Consider the following 16,339-nt stretch of genomic DNA (forward strand, 5'->3'; position numbering starts at 1 on the left):
TCTAGTCCACTAGCCACCAGAGGTAGGGGAAAGAAACAGGAAGCGGAGGTTGTGGACATGTTCAGAACTAGTTCTTTGGGGTGATTCCAATCTTTGTTGTCAGCAGTCCAGTCCACTAGCAAACACCAAACATGAATCAGCAGCAGCGGCTTGATCCAGGGGAAACTGCAAGGCTCCATCAACTTGTGTGAGTTTGTGGAAGCTGCAAGCAGCAGCCAGGATACCACCAGAAGTTCTTTGGTGCACTTCTCTCTACAAAGTCACGACAAGCGAAGATCAGGGAAGAAAGCAAAGGAGAACCAATGCTAGAATGTCATCAGCCAAGACCAGTGTCAGTGGAGCACAATCAAGACCAGCAAAGAGTTGTGAGGGGAACCAACGCAAGAGTGTCATTTACTGTCTGTTGGGTTACACTTACACTCTCTCCAAACATTGTGTGCCTCTCAAGCATCCTCTCCAGCAAAACATCACATGCCCCTTCACCAGGCAACTTCCAGAACAACATGTGTCTGTTCTCAGCAAAACCTCCTCTCACCTGTGTGCTTCAGCAACATCCCTCATAAGAGTTTCCAGAAAACATCACACAACACCACTGAGTCTCCAACAAAACCACAAATTCCAACTTCATTTTGTAAGGATGTTAACACATCCTCTTGACAGGTGGATGGCATGTGTTTCTGTTCTGAGACTTGTTCCGTGGTACGCCATGCAAGGCTTCAGGCGAAATGCCTTTTGACACCCAGTGGAACTGTGGGAAAGAATGGGAGAGTTCTCTAGCCCAAACCACAAGGAACAAGGACTCAGAAGCAGGGTGGTGAAAGAGAATCTTAAGAGAGGGCAGCTGGGTTTAAACCAGTTCTGCCACTTAGGAGAGGCACTGTGCTTTGGATGAGCCTCCTGACTGCTCTTGCTCTTGACTCCTGAGGAGTAATTTCTACTTCTTTTACATCAAGCATTTTTATGATTGGTATTTCTTGTGGATTCTGTGATTGATACATTTTGTTATGTACTTACCGGCAAAGCACGTACTACAAATCAGAGTAATTATGTTATTTACTGCGTTACTGAAACTTGGCTGGGCACACTGTGCGTGTCTGTATGTAACCCAGAACTTGAGAGGCCAGAGCTGCACAGTAAGTTCTACACAGGGAGATCCTGTCTCAGAAACAACATGGTCAACACTCTAAAATATTACAATTTAGGTCAAACATATATGTTTATTATCTTCCCAGCTATATATACACATACTTGTGTTACTGAGCAACATATACACGTTATCTATACAGATCTAGATATATAGGTGCACGTGTCCCGAGCTGACCTGGGACTCTATTATGTAAAGGAACCTTGAACTTCTCATCCTCCTGCCCTCAGCTCCAGAGTGCTGGGACTCAGAGTATACCACACCACACCCAATTTACGCAGGGCTGGGGACTGAACCCAAGGCTTCATGCACATCAGGAAACATTCCCAACTGATTTCTGATGGGCTTAACAAACAATGAGAAGAACTTCCAGGACATCTTTATCATTTTTTTTTTATTTGTTAAGTTATTTTCAATTATGTATGTGTCTGTCTCTATCTCTGCAGGTATGTGTCTGTGTATGCATACATGGGTGTGGGTGCCCTCGGACCAGAGGCATTGGATCTCTTGAAACTGGAGTTACAGGCAGTTGTGAGTCATTCCATGTTGGGTTGCTGGGAATTGAACTCATGTCCTCTCCAAGAGCGTAAGCACTCTTAACTGCTGGTCATTGCTCTAGACACCTCTTGACTCTTTTAAGATCTTTGGAGACTCCTAAGAACTTCTAGATTTGAAAGTTTACAAGGTTCTGAAAGTAACTGACAATAAGTTACACGTCTCCATGATTATTTACTTTTCCACAAAATGTTCTATATGATCATTAGAAGATAAAAAGTAGGGCTGGAGACATGGCTCAGTGGTTAAGAGCACTGACTGCTCTTCCAGAGGACCTGAGTTCAATTCCCAGCAACCACATGGTGGCTCACAACCATCTGTAATGGTCTGCCCTCTTCTGGTGTATCTGAAGACAGCTAGTGTGTACTCAAATAAATAAAAATTAAAAAAAAAAAAAAAAAAAAGAAGATAAAAAGTAAACACTTTTGCATTTAAAAAAACCTTAAAATAGAAGCAGTACAAAAGGTTTTCCCAGTTGTAAACAGGATCAGAAGACCCCAGGACTCCAGAAACACTGTGGGGAGCTACGAGGCTAGAAGCACTTCACTTGGAGTCCGGGGAGTTGGTTTCCCGTCATCCTCTGTGCGGTGATCTTCAGCTCATCTCCCAATGCCTGCAGATCAGGAGCTCCATCGTGGACAGTAGCTGGTCCGTTGTAATCCCATGAAGTTAGAGTGATATATTCCAGGCTGTCTGCACTCAGGGATTTAAAGGTTTACTTAGTGTGTGTGCCTGGAATGCACATGTATGAACTACAGGTCTGCAGTGGCCTCAGGGGCCAGGAAAAGAATGGCGACATCCTGGAACCGGAGTTTGTGTGAGCCCTCCAGTGTCAGTGCTGGGAGCTGAGCCGAATCCCTGGAAGAGCGGCAAACGCTCTTCGCCACTGAGCTGTCTCCCCAGCTCCCACAGTGAGGGATTTGAGAGTCTGTAGATTTATATTTTCTCCTTTCATTTAGTCTGACTTCATCTATGTATTCCTCTCTCCATGGCCAGGCACCGATGTACATTTTCCTGCGTGGCCCCGCTACTCTCATGAGAGCCCACAAGGAAGTACACGCCATTTCTCGCCTTTATTTTTTTTCAGCTTCTGTTCTCAGCTTCTCCAAGACCTCCTCTGGAGTTGTAGAGGCCAAGAGCTTCACCACCTTTTCCCGAGATTTACCGCCCTGAGCCAGAAAGAAAAAAAGACACCCTCAGCATCCTAACACGGGCAGGAGCAACAGGTCCTCCCTGTCCCGCCCTGGTCGCTCCCACCTTACGGCGGTTCCTACAGCTTTCCAGGGTTCTGCCTTTCTACTTCAAGTTTTATAACAAAAGTTTGATATTGAAATTTCAACATGAATGTTTACAATGTTCTAACATCTAAGTCTTTTTTCTTTCTTTAAGACGGGGTCTCATGTAGCCCATATCAGCATAAACTCAATATGCGGTGAAGGATGGACTTGAACCCCTGATGCTTTGTCTCCCTCTAGTGCTGGGATTATATGCACTTCCCGCCATGCTGGGCCAGTATTCTCGGTTCAAGTAACTTGCTTAACTTACAAAGGAAAACTATTTTAAAATATTAAATACGGCAACTCAGTATAAACTTTTTCTTAGCACTTAAATATAAATTGCTCTTTTGTAAATGGCTATAAATTTTTGAAAATTTCAAACAAAACCAATCACACGTGGTTTCACAATCACGTAAAACATCTCATAAAAGGGTTTATTTGAAACACGTCCTTTATAGAACACAGACTTTGAGCAGGAGTTGATCTAGATGGATGTGGGTACAAAGGGAAATGTGCTTCATGCTAATTAATGTAAGGAAGGAGCACAGCCAAGGTCAGACCTGAGCTGCCACAGGCTGGCAGAGGTCAGATGGGGCCTGAGCAGAGGGATTCTCAGGTGTGCTTTATTAATCGAGGACCTTAAATGACCCCCAGATATGAGCTGCAGGGTACAGCCTGCTCTCTTACATGCAGATCCTACGTCAGCATAACTTCATAGAAACATCTTCCCGATCAGCATCCCCTAGTGAGCAGGATCAATGTGGGGTCAGAAATATCCAGGGAACTCCTTAATGGAGGTGACAAACATTTTAGATTCTTTTCAGTATAGTGGTGTCTTGAAGGAAGTGGGCGAAATTAATCTGACAGTAGGGACGGTTATAAATGTATGGGAAACATACTGTGAGCCGGATGAAGGACTATAAGGAGTGGGCCTCTCTACATGGGCGGAGGCAGTGTGGACTGAGATCACACAGTTTTGCATTTAAATGAATGAGCTTTTAAAAACTGGCTTGACAAGACTAACAGGATGACTCAGTGCTTGAGAGCACTGAGACCGACCGCTCTCACTCTCGTACAGCACCCACCATCTGTACTTCTAGTCTTCGAGGACCTGACGCCCTCCTGACCTCTGAGGGCACCAGACACACATGTGGTACAGACATGCAGTTGGACACATATAAGTTTTTTTTTTTTTAAAACCTGGCTTTATGAAAACCTTTTAAAGAAAATATGAAGTATGATTGAAACATAATGATTTAAAAAGGAGAGGCCCACCTTGTCCAGAACCACGTCACTCTTCCTGAGGTCCAAGACCTTGGAAAGGTACCGACAGAGCTCCGCATTGGCCTCTCCCTCAGACGGAGGTGCCGCGATGGCCACGCCGACCGCCTCGGTGTTCAGATCTAGGAAGAGATGGCGTGAATTCCACCCTCAAGGGGCTTCTTTCCTTCACGGAGCAAAGGACCGTCAAGCAGGAAGTATTTACCTAGGACAGGACTTCAGCTACTACCTGTGGAGCTAGGCTCAGTCTCTTGCACACAAACAAGGACTGAACTGAACGACTATCCTTAATACTCCAGAGATGTCTACAGTTACGGACACCCACAAAACCCTACGGAGACAGGCCTAGAGTCTTAGACAGCATCGTGACCTTAGGCAAGCAGACACTGCCTTTGAATGGGAAGAGCTCTGGGAAGCTGCATACTGGACGGCACGGGGTTTAGGCTTCACATCAGGAAAAGCCGACCACTAGGCTAGGTTCCTTCCTTTTGAGATATGCTTTCAATATTCAATACATTTAGTATTTATGCAATAATTTCGCTACTTTTGAGGTCACATAAGCCTCCTAAAGGGCTTCACTGTAACGTAGTACCATTATTAGCCCCATTTACAGGTGATGTAATTGGAATTGGGTAATGTAGCCAATAGCACTTCACGGGTCCACAAATGAACTTGAGTTGATCCCACATCTGAGGTAACTCAGCCATGTGCATATACATGTACCCTGTGTAAGAACACATCTATATATTCCACAGGAACAGGACAGTAAAGGGCTCTCCCATTACCTCTCAGATGCAGTTTTATTTTAATATCTTTGAAGTCAAGCCGTGTCTTACAATGAATATAAGAGTCTAGGTGTTCTAATTTTTAAAAAATAATGTATATAAATACGTATGTCCCTTAAAGCTGATCCCATCTTAGATTTGACCTAGGAAATACTGGGCCAAGGTTGGGCTTGGAGCACAAGCTATAATCCTAGCACTTGAGAGGCTGAGGCAGAAGTAATATTGAGCCCAGCATAGGCTTCAAAGCAACTCTTATCTGGCAGCAGGTTCAAGACAGCAGGCCATGAGCACACACCAGGCCTGCCCAGCACTGTCGTTTCCATGCAGTATTTTCATAAAAATAATTTGGTGTGCAATGCTTTATTTTTGTTGTTGAGACAGGGACTCTGTGTACTTTCTCTCACTGTCTCGGAACTTACTTTGTAGACCAGGTTGGCTTCGAACTCAGATCTGCCTGCCTCTGTCTCCTGGGTGCTGGTATTAAAGCCCTGTGCCACTACTGCCCCGCATAAAGCTTTATCTTGAAAATAAAGATCCTCAAGATAATGCAGCTCAAACTTCACATAGGAATCAGTCAGGGGTCTCAGAGCTCAGGCAATCTTGAGGCTAATGATCATTAAACTAAACCAAAGAATCACTCTCCCCCAGCAGTGCCTCTACTCTTTGAACAGGAATGATCAAGAATAATCTAAGCTATACATAGATTTCCTAATGTGTCTTTCCTTCCTAAATATTTTGTTGTTTAGAGACAGGGTCTTATTTGTATTCTAGCTGACCTCCTGCCTCAGTTCCTAAGTACTTGTGAATTACTGATACACACACACACACTCACACACACCAGGCCCATCTCCAAAACACCACATTTTTAAAAAGGAAAAGATATAGAGAGTCTATCTGATTTGGTATTAAATATTGTACATTTTTTTTCTTTCTTTTTTTTTTTTTTTTTACATTTTCTTTCAAATACCTTTATATGAGACTATAGAATGTTTAAGTGGAGACGTTTCCAAATGCAGATATAAAAATACTATTACAGTTACAGGATAAACTTTTAGATAACAAGTCAAAAAGAAGATAAAAGAAACTGCTTGGTCCACATACAAATCCCACCCAGTGCTCAGACTGTACCTGTCACAGCATTCTGTTTGGAGCCGGGTTTGGCATGGATGGCTATGGTGACAAAGCCTTTAGAATCAGTTGCTACAGGCCCTGTAGGGGGAGGTGGTGTCTCTGGTTCCTTGGTTTGGTTTTTACCCTAAAATGACAACACACAATTTTATAGGTAACAAAATGCTTCACTTATTTTGACCCATCACTACCCTCATCTTCACTAAACTGGGCCCACTACCCAGGGGCTTGCAGCCAAGGTGCTTGTCCCACGTTCCTCCACAGTCCAACCCACTTCTCTCCAACCACCAGTGTTTGCACTGCCCTGCAAGACCTGGCCCTGGTCCACACCTTTCTCCTTAGACTGCTTTCCCTGGTTGGCTTATAATTCACTTTCCCTACAAGCAGAGACTATTAATTACTTACATTTGTCAAAGCTTTTAGAGTGTGTGAGTGTGTGTGTGTGTGTGTACGTATGTGTACGTGTGCGCAGGGAGTGTGTCCTGTTTAGATCTCTTTGCTAGCTTAGGACTTGTTCCCTAGTCTCTTTATAGTTTCTATTCCTCTAGAGAAGGGCCATTTGTTAGTCATCTTTATAACCAATGCATCCCACAGCTCAGAGTGGGTTTAGGGTCTATTGCCGAAAGAACAATGACTGGCATTTTAATGCCATCTAACAACTTAGGCAATATACAGACAGTGGGTATGAAGAGGAATAAGGATCCATACTCCGTGTCTTCAAGGTGCTGGGATCACAGCGACAGAGAACAGGAAATATTAGGGGAGGGAGTGCAGTCTCCTTGACAGAAGGAAGTGATCTGCCACCTTTGGGAGGCTATTGGGGGTCAGAACTCATAGCCTGCCGGGAAGTGTAACCCTCAGAGTGCGGGAGCAAAGACGGAGGTCAGCGGGTGCGTAGAGGAGCCTACTCCTCCAATGTTCCTTAGGCGAGCTAATGTGCGACTTAGAAAGTCTCAGACCTGGACCCGAAGGGAGGTCTTCCGCCCGCCAGGCGCTCCTTCTGTTCCCCGCCAGTGTAGCCCCGTGGCCCACCCTCTCCACATCACGGGACTTGCAACTGGCCTTGCTTGTTGCACCGGCTTTCTTAGGCATTGTGGAACCACACAGGAGTCTAGTAGAGGCCAAGCACAGCGACCTACAAGGAGCTTCAGCATCACAACTTCGCAGGCGCCACGGAAGGCGGCAGCATGGCGGAAGAGTCCTATGCGCCTGCGCTCGTCAAGGGCGGAAGTGGTATGCGCGTCAGTCCGCACCTAAGAGCGCCACCTCGCCTCGAGATGGCGCTGTTTTCATTCCTTTGCAACCTGCCAGCCTCGGGGTGTGATCCATTGGTGAGCCATCTTTGTCACCAGAGGGAAAGCCACCTATCCTCAGGATTGGCAAGAGCTGCGAGCCTCGGTGCTCGCCTACCCAACGCGGTACCAAAGCAATTCGCACTGGGCAGTGTGAGAGTAAGAGATCCATTGTGGAGTGGGATACAATCGCTCGTGAAACTGGAGCAGAGGCAAATCAATGCAAGTGCTAAAGTTAGGGACTGGCCTTGTCCAATTAGGTTAGAATCTGTACAGTATATGCCCAGAGGTAGGAAGATCTGTCACCTAAATGGGAGATGGCTTGTAACCATTTTGAGGATCGTTGGGACCTGAATGACCTCAGATCGGGGGGAAGATCATCTGATGATGCCCAAGTCTAGGGCTAGCAAACAGGTTTGGGTGTCCGAGAGGAGATTTTTTAGGGTACATTAAGTTTAAAATGATTGGAGACATCCAAGTGGAATAATTAAAGAGCAACCTGAATACACAACCGAAACTCAGACCTGTACCAGTGAGGGGGTGTGGGTGAGGGTGAAGGGGAGAGGGGAGGAGAGGAGGGAGAGAGTATGACGAATGTCAAAGGGTTGCAGTGTTCAAATTCAGGAACAGGTGGGACTGGAATGTGAGTGCTGCAAACAGCCACTAAAGGTTGGGATCAGAATGAGATCTCAGCTCACTCTCCTAGAGACACCACTTCTATATGACAAACTATGTGGTGTGGTTGTAAGAAAGTGGGTAAAGCCTACTAAATTGAAACACTAGGGATGCTGAGACCAGCTTTAGGCTCAGGCAGAATGATCAGGTGTTACATACTACATCCAGCATGTGGCTGGATGGGTAAAGGAGAGGGAAGAAATGTCCCCTAAGGAGCCCTTCAGCCTTCTCCACAGGTACCTCCAGAGTATAAAAACTTCAACACTAGCTAGAAAGAACAGGGGCCTTTCTCAGGTCAATCTGTCACACAGCCACCTGTCCCATTGGAAAGAATAGGGTCTGTGATCCAAATGGCAGAAACCCAATGTAATATTAGTTTTTAAAAAATCTTAAAACTTGATCTTAGATTTGCCAAGGAGTTAAGGATTGTTTTGTTTGGCAGGTAGGAAGAATAAATAAATGCTGTGGTTCCCTCTTAGTTTTTGAATGTGAGGACAAGAACAGACAGAAGGCTGAGGAAGGGACTGGCATAAGGGGTGGGGGCAGTGATGCCTAGTACTATAAGCATTTGTTCCTTTGAAAGTGTACGTCTTCCGAAAACTTCATGTTGCCCTAAACTACAGTGTTTGAAAGTGCAACTATTCCATCTCAGATTGTTGGGTAGATACTGAAACAGCAATGTTTAAATGAATACTTTCTAAATGTATTGCTATTCTACAGTAGGTATAGGCTAGTGAAAGTAATATACTATATAACTATGTCTTAATAGTATATAATAGTCAATGGTCTTTTGCTGAGAAGAGACACTATAACCAAGGCAACTCTTATAAAGGAAACATTTAATTGGGGCTGGCTTACAGTTCAAAGGTCTAGTCCATTATCATCATGGTGGGAAGCATGGTGGTGTGTATGGCTTACAGTTCAGAGGTCTAGTCCATTATCGTCATGGTGGGAAGCATGGTGGTGTGTATGCAAAGGCCACAACTTCTAAGGGCCATGGGGGTCATTTTCATTCGAACCACCACACAGGACAACTGCTGTGCCTCTAAGTTGCTCCCTGTCCAACTCTGTCAATATTAGTAAAATTAGAAGTGCATAAAAGCTAACCCTTAACTGGAACTTTTATTCCAAAGTAGTATCTCATTCAAGTTTTAGAGAAAAAGCAAAGTGACAAAAAAATTATGTTGTGGTTTGCTCTGGAGTTATCTGTATTTTGATGCTAATTCCACTGCCCCAAGGACAGCTGTCTAGTCACGTATTTAGGAACCAGGTGACTTCATCAGAACCTTCTCCCCATTGAATTTGTAAAATACAGGTGAGGGGCAGGTACAGGATAGAAGGAGGCCTATCATTGGAGGAGAAGGAAGGATGGGCAGGAGAGAAGTTTGAAGGAAGAGGAGGAGACTGGAAAGGAAAGAAGAGACAGGAGGGAGGAGAGAAGCCGTTGCAGGACAATGGGGTCTAACGTTAAGATTCCGCTCTGTGTGTTTACAGGTTGTTATTAATGTTTTCAAGGGATGGATGGTACCGGGCTTTGTATGTTTAAGTGGGTAATTTATCTTACCAATTGGGTCAAAGATTATTGTGTTGAGTTTTTTAATGTGACGGTTTGAGTGTAGGAAAGTATGCGGCGGCAGGAGACTCTGGGCCGCCGAGGAGTTGGGATGTGTTTCCACCCAAGATTCTAGCAGATATCTTGGGGCACTGTGGTGCGGACCTAGCGGGATAAAAGACAACCAATACCTTTTTATATTTTTTATATTTTTACAACAACAAAATTAGGTAAACAAAAAGGATAAATTTATTTTAAAAATTCCAGGTGATGTCCCAATGTCAGTGAGTGTTCCGTATCTTGTACCTTCCATGACTACATTCAGTTACAGTTGTTGAGTAAAACACAAGGCATGTGAATGCCCCAAATGTCAAAAGCACTAACTTACCTCTGGCATGCAATACTGGTTAAGGAATGGTTACTACATCCAGTCTTTACTCATCTTCAGTTAAGCAGAATCACACGTTCCATGGATATTTCAGCTAACTGAGGGTTAGACCCATAGGATCATGGTACTCAACAGACTGAAAACAGTTCCCTTTCTTCAATAAGTTCTTCAATAAGTCCCTGCCCTCTTGAAAATACAAAATATTACTTTTGATGAAAACTTTTATATCCTATTTAGAAAAATTCTGAAGTTGACACTTAAAAGAATTTTCAATAATTTCCCACAACCATCTGATAGACTGATAACGCCTTAAGCTTAATTATACAAGGTTTTTTTTTTTGTAAGATAATCATTTCCAAGGGAGAAAATGTCATCTTACTTGTATTTTAAAAATCTGCTTTATATAAAAATGTAGAAATGTCACACTGCCAAATATCCTTTTGATCCAACTCTTACTATAGATATATCAGTCACATCAAAGACGTCACAAATGTCAAGCAGGACAGCAGGAGTGACTGGCTGCATAGCTTTATGATTCAGAGTAGCTGTTAGGAATCTCGGTCTTCTGCCCCCTTCTGGCTGTCTGAGAGCACTGCAGTGCTGAAGTGGTTATCTGTGGGCATCTGTCATATCTCAGTTACCCGCCCATGACAGGCTGTGGAATGGGAGTTATAAAGACCCCATCTCAGACCCCCTTTAGGTCTGTGTATAGCACATTGTGAATTTATACAAACTCCACTTCCAGCTTTTAAACAGTACCGTGGGATGCACTTCTATACGGTTACAAAATACCTTCCCTGTAAATGCACTGAAACTTTCCTTGGGTGTTTTCAAGGCTTACTTTTAGCATTATTCCAAAAGCTAATGACCAGATATTTAAAAATCCCAAGTATAAAGTCAGTTTTCTTAATTTCCTGAAATTAGTTATCTGAGTTAAAAGGATTCTGTAGGAATACTCACCCATTTCATCTAACTTTCAAAACAGTTGAAACAAAAGTTTAAACAAACGAACAAACACCCACATCTGCTATTTATGTCAAGAATCTCTCGATTCCCAAACTACTGAAAGATCGCAAGTCAGCGGGTCTGCAGAATCACACAAGACAAAGCAGAAAAGACAGCAATTTACACAAACCTGGTTCTCTTTGCTTCGAGAGTTACAAGAAAAGGGAAAGTCTGCCTTTGAATCATGCAGAGGTTTAAATGAACTATTTTACTTCCAAGAAACTAAAATGTTTCTTAATCTGTAATTATAAATACTCAAGACACTCAAACTATTTGTGGCCAGTTGTTTATGCTTTTGAGATTAGACTGAATGGTTGTTAACACTAGGTTATGTATAAAATATGATCTCTGGTATCTGTCCGTCTTCTATTGAAGTGCCGTTGTTATTGCCAGGGGAACTGAAGAACAAGAAGACAGTCTTGCTTGCAGCAGGGGTCTCATGCACCACTTTCTTCAGTCCTTTGGTGCCATAGTGAGAATCTGGACCCTAGAGGAAAACAAATGGTTCAGTGACTGTCATTTAAGAAGCACTTAGTGTGGGGGCTGGGGATTTAGCTCAGTGGTAGAGCGCTTACCTAGGAAGCGCAAGGCCCTGGGTTCGGTCCCCAGCTCCGAAAAAAAGAACCAAAAAAAAAAAAAGCACTTAGTGTGGTCTGATTTGTCTAATGTCTAATGGTCTATCCACCCTATGCATTACAGACTCAGTGTAAGATTTCATGCAGCCATCTAATGAAATATGAGGGTTTGCTTAAAAACAATTTAATAATGGAGTTCAGCCATTAACACCTGTGAAAGAAAGGTTTTAAGAAAAACAACTGTGAACGTTCCATTTCCTTTAGACAAAGGGGAAACTCTTGGGAAGAACTGTTCTCTCAAACAGAGCAGTGCTGGGCAGCACTTGATGCAGTAGAGCATCTTAGCTCTAAGAGCCTCCCATGTGGTGACTCTGTAAAGCTCAGATGCCGGGAGCCTCCAGGCACAGCCTGTGGGCTGACTGGCTCTTACCTTGAGTGTTGCGCATGCTGTGTAACAGACATTGGGCAGGATCTCGATAGGTTCTTTGAACATGACCCTGAATGTGTTAGCAGTCCCATCACAACTAAATCCAGTATCGTTTTGTCCCAAGGTTTGTTTTTTCTCATATTCAATGATCTGTAATTTTTAAAAGAGAAGGTACATTAAGTTAAACTGTAACAGTCTTGTGGGAAAGAATGGGAAGCTTTTGGAAATTGTGGCATAGTGTAAACTTTTCTCTACTTATCTTTAATTAGCAGAGATACCTGTTTAAAACATGTGATGATCAGAAAATGGTGCTTTAATGGTGTCGTGCACCACAAGAACAGGAAAGACATCAAGCAACAGAGGCTCGGCTACAGGATTCCTTAAAAACAGAGTTTGGCACCCACACTTTAGAATGTGGCCTTGCGATGTTAGAGGGGAAGACTCTCTCCTCCTTGTTTAGCCCATGTCCTATTCCTAGAATAATCTCAACACTTTCGGTTCAATATTTAGTGAAATTAAAATGTCCTTAAATGCACTGTCATATCTATAAATAAGTTCAATTAGTACTATCTAAGGGACACCCTCCAGAAGGGTTCAGGCAACAGGAAACATACTGGCAGTGCCAGTTCAGATGATGAAGAGGACAGAGTTAACTACTTCTGTTGAAGAGGGCTGAAGCTTCATTGAGGACAGCTTGAAAACCTCAAGCCATAGCTTACCAAGTGACTTGGAGGCTTCCATACATGGGGACAGTATGCAGGGACAACTTTACCCTCCCACTCTGCCTTCCTGCCAACATCTAGCAAACACTAATGAAATGAACAAAAGCCACTTAAAGCTAAGGGTAGGACAGTGTTCCCTCTGTAGGGAGGGTAGGAGGAACATGAAGAGTTCTAGATGTGGGTTTGTCTATCCCTTGACTAGGCATTAGCTATACAGGTGTGTACAGTCTGTGAAAACTAAGACATGTACCATTTATTAACATAACCCGCCTCCTTCCCACTTTTTTTGTTTGTTTGTTTAAAGACAAGGTCTGTATAGTTCTGGCTGGCGTGAAACTCTTAAGGGCTGGGAATAAAAGTATCCACCACCACACTTAGTGAACATACCCTTCAAATACTTGCTACCAGTTCAATAAAAGAGGTCATACCATTATGTGGTGTTATTATCAGCATATAGATTCATTTTTAGCACCTTGTGTCAATTACTATCAATTTACATTGCTTCCTACTCAGTACTGCTGTCCTATGGGATTTGGGGGAGTTGAAATGGAGCATGTGTGTGATTTAACTGCTGCAGTCCTAAGAGTCTCTATCTTTCCTTAATAATACACATGGTTCATGGCAAAGGAAATAGGGATCAACTTTCAAAAATGTTCTAAGCTAATATGTCCTTCTTCTATCACCCAAGTCTCTAGTACTTTCACCTGTTAATATAGCTGAGCCAAAGCAGTCTCTTGAGACGTGCACAGCTCTCATTTTGGGTGAAAGGTAAAGTGTATCTCAAACAAAGCAAGCACAGAAAGATGAACTTTCACATAGCAAATGCCATCTCAGTCTACACCCCCAGACTTTCCACAAGTCTGTGAGATAAGGACCTGAGGGCTGGAGAGGTGGCCCAGCAGTTAAGAAAACTTAAATGGACTGGGTTCAGTTCCCAGTACCCACATGATGGCTCACAACTGTCTCTAACTCCACTTTCCAGGAAATCCAATGCTTCTCCGATCTCTTCAGGTTCCTGCATACACATGGTACACACACACACACACACACACACACACACACACACACACACACACACACAAGAAAGTAAAATCCTGGGCTGGAGAGATGGCTCAACGGTTAAGAGCATCGGCTGCTCTCTTCCAGAGGTCCCGAGTTCAATTCCCAGCAATCACATGGTGGCTCACAACCATCTGTAATGGGATCCGATGCCCTCTTCTGGTGTGTCTGAAGACAGCTATAGTGTACTCATATATATATATAAATAAAACTTAAAAAAAAAAAAAAGAAAGTAAAGTCCTTTAGATGGTTCTAATAAAATGTCACAGGTACTGGGAAGGGGTTAGTGGGTACAGTATCTGCTGTACAAGCATGAAGTTCTCATTAAGCTTTCTAGCACCAAGTTCAAGGCCAGTTTGCTCTACAGAGTGAGTTCTAGGACAGTGAGAAGCTGTCTCCAAATAAAGGGAGATGGCACCTGAGGAATAACACCCAAGATTTCCTCTGAATTCTACATGCATACATGTACATTAACATGTATCTCTGCATATGTAAACATACTTAACCCCATACACAAAAACAGCATAAAAATAATTTTTTCCTTTGTTTCAGACTACCACAGAAATTGTTTTTAGTCACAAAGAACACAAAGTAGCAACATTTTAAAAGCATGCATTTCATGACAAGGTTCAAAGATTCTACTATTAAAAAGAATACAGTGGCTAACAATTATACGGCGTGTTTTTGTCTTGTTGATAAAACCTTGACATATGTTTTACTTCCTTTTCTCTTATTTTTATACTTTATGTATAAAATGGATGCAGAGCACTGCATAGTTCATCAATGATTTGTTTTCCAGAGTAATTTTACTTGACAGGGTGCATGACCCAAGGGAGAGCAGTAGATCTCTGAGAAAGATGGAAGGGCAGAGGTGTCTAATGTCCTTTCCAATCGCACATTCCTGCCCCATGACAAAGGACTGGGGCCGAGCAGCCCTCAGAGTGGCCAGACTAGGCATGGTGGCACACGCCTGTCATCTCAGCACTACAAAGACTAGAGAAAGATGGCAACTTCAGACCATCCTCGGTACGAGATCCTGTCAACATAAAACACAAGATAGTTCTGGTATGCTAATACTTTTGTAAAGGACCTAAACTTCCTGAAATTGGATTTTTTATTTCACAACAACCACAAACCAGAAATGTTTTTAAGTACTGCTATGCTTTCTGGTGCCTGTGACGAGGACAGTGAAACGTGCCTGCTGTTATGGCAGCATTTGTGAGGAGCTGCTGTTACGCAGCTCAGTCCCTGGGAGGGAGGGAGTACCTGTATGTTCACTTGGTAGTCCGTGGGCCCGTGAATAGATCCATACAAACCGAATCCAACTACAGAGATTCTCCTGTTAACTGTGAACCTGGGAGAAAGAAGACCATTACCAAATAACAGAAACCACTCTAAGCATTCATATTTTGAAGGCTATAGCTTTTTAAAAGTATTACCTGAATTTTACTTACAAAAACCAACCAACCAACCAAACAAACAAACAAAAAACCCCTATCATAAAAGACAATTTTGAAAATGTCATTTTCTTTGTTCCTAAAACCTAATGTGAACTGAAGAGGAACTCAGCTAGGATTTGTTCTGTACAGGCAAAGGATTGTAACCTAAATAACTCCTTCTATTATAGTGGTTGACTGTGTGCTGCACGTACCCAGATCCCTCGTGAACATGCTAATCGTTAAGATCAAAGCTGCAAATCGGAACAATCCATTGGCTCAGTAAATACTCACTGAGGGTCTATGGTCTGTAGTCATTGTGAGGGGCTGGTCAGGAAACAATGGTAAGTAAACAGGGCATTTTCTACCTTTGCTGAATGGGAGCTAGTGATAAACAAGAAGGGAATAAATTACCATTATTATTGTGATGAGAGCTGTGAATGCATTAAACTTACAAGTGGTGGAAGGTGGCTGGACACAGGCGCTAACTCACTGATGGGCGTCAATAAAGGTTCCATAAAGTAGTTGGCAAGTCTAGTTTGGTCACAATAGTCAAGAACTGTTGATCTATCTTACTTCATTTAATGTATGTAAAAAATGACATTAAAGGCAACTGAGAAGACTGTTGTAAGTATAATCTGTAGTGTAAACAACTCAGCATTTTCAGCTAAAGTACGGATTATTATTACTACTACTGGCACACCCACTATAACTTAGTAAATAATGCCTGATGTGCCAGCCCCTAAGCTCCATTTCTTACTATAACTCACTTCTTTAAATAGCCCTACACATTAGCAAACTACCTATTTTTTTTTAAAGATTTATTTTATTTTAAGTATGTGAGTACACTGTAGCTGTCTTCAGACACACCAGAAGAGGGCACTGATCCCATTATAGACAGTTGTGAGCCACCATGTGGTTGCTGGGAATTGAACTCAGGACCTCTAACAGTTAGTGCTCTTAACTACTGAGTCACCTCACCAGTCCCCAAACTACCTACATTTATTATCCTAAGTTCTTATAGTCGAAAATAGCTTT

At 42.9% G+C, this 16,339-nt stretch overlaps 2 protein-coding genes across 6 annotated transcripts in view; both read right to left on the reverse strand.

The window, feature by feature from the left end:
* Positions 1-1,197: 1,197 nt before the first annotated feature.
* Positions 1,198-10,936, reverse strand: C1h15orf40 (similar to human chromosome 15 open reading frame 40). 4 transcript variants are annotated; one of them, XR_010064710.1, is made up of 5 exons: positions 7,233-10,936; positions 6,171-6,297; positions 4,252-4,379; positions 2,121-2,868; positions 1,198-1,924 (listed from the first exon to the last, which is right to left on the reverse strand). XR_010064710.1 is itself a non-coding variant. In NM_001024749.2 (4 exons), exons 1-4 carry the CDS (start codon positions 7,260-7,262, stop codon positions 2,773-2,775), a joined length of 381 nt encoding a protein of 126 aa, NP_001019920.1. In that variant the 5' UTR covers positions 7,263-7,357; the 3' UTR covers positions 1,198-2,772. The 4 variants fall into 4 exon arrangements, 2 of the variants coding, with proteins under 2 accessions (NP_001019920.1, NP_001388311.1); XR_010064709.1 differs by having other exon boundaries at positions 7,130-10,936; NM_001024749.2 differs by having other exon boundaries at positions 1,198-2,868; positions 7,233-7,357.
* Positions 9,916-16,339, reverse strand: part of Btbd1 (BTB domain containing 1) — a 39,848-nt gene continuing 33,424 nt past the window's right edge. The window contains exons 6-8 of one of the 2 annotated variants that reach the window (NM_001011932.1): positions 15,132-15,219; positions 12,088-12,234; positions 9,916-11,569 (exon numbers count right to left, since the gene is read on the reverse strand). In NM_001011932.1, coding sequence (NP_001011932.1) covers positions 11,411-11,569; positions 12,088-12,234; positions 15,132-15,219 — 394 coding nt within the window. In that variant the 3' untranslated portion in view covers positions 9,916-11,410. Of the gene's footprint in view, positions 11,570-12,087; positions 12,235-15,131; positions 15,220-16,339 lie in introns of those variants that run through there. The other variant, XR_010064711.1, reaches the window with a different exon arrangement.

This window comes from Rattus norvegicus, chromosome 1 (assembly GCF_036323735.1).
Source record: "Rattus norvegicus strain BN/NHsdMcwi chromosome 1, GRCr8, whole genome shotgun sequence".
NCBI lineage: Eukaryota > Metazoa > Chordata > Mammalia > Rodentia > Muridae > Rattus > Rattus norvegicus.

Bases quoted from the DNA above. Each gene is read 5' to 3' on its own strand.
- C1h15orf40 (NM_001401382.1), bottom strand. From the start codon at position 7,324: ATGCTGAAGCTCCTTGTAGGTCGCTGTGCTTGGCCTCTACTAGACTCC. The intron at 6,298-7,129 runs GTCTGAGACTTT...TTGTCATTTTAG, and splicing joins AGACCTCCCTTCGGGTCCAG to GGTAAAAACCAAACCAAGGA. The intron at 2,869-4,251 runs GTGGGCCTCTCC...TTTCTGGCTCAG, and splicing joins GTGACGTGGTTCTGGACAAG to GGCGGTAAATCTCGGGAAAA.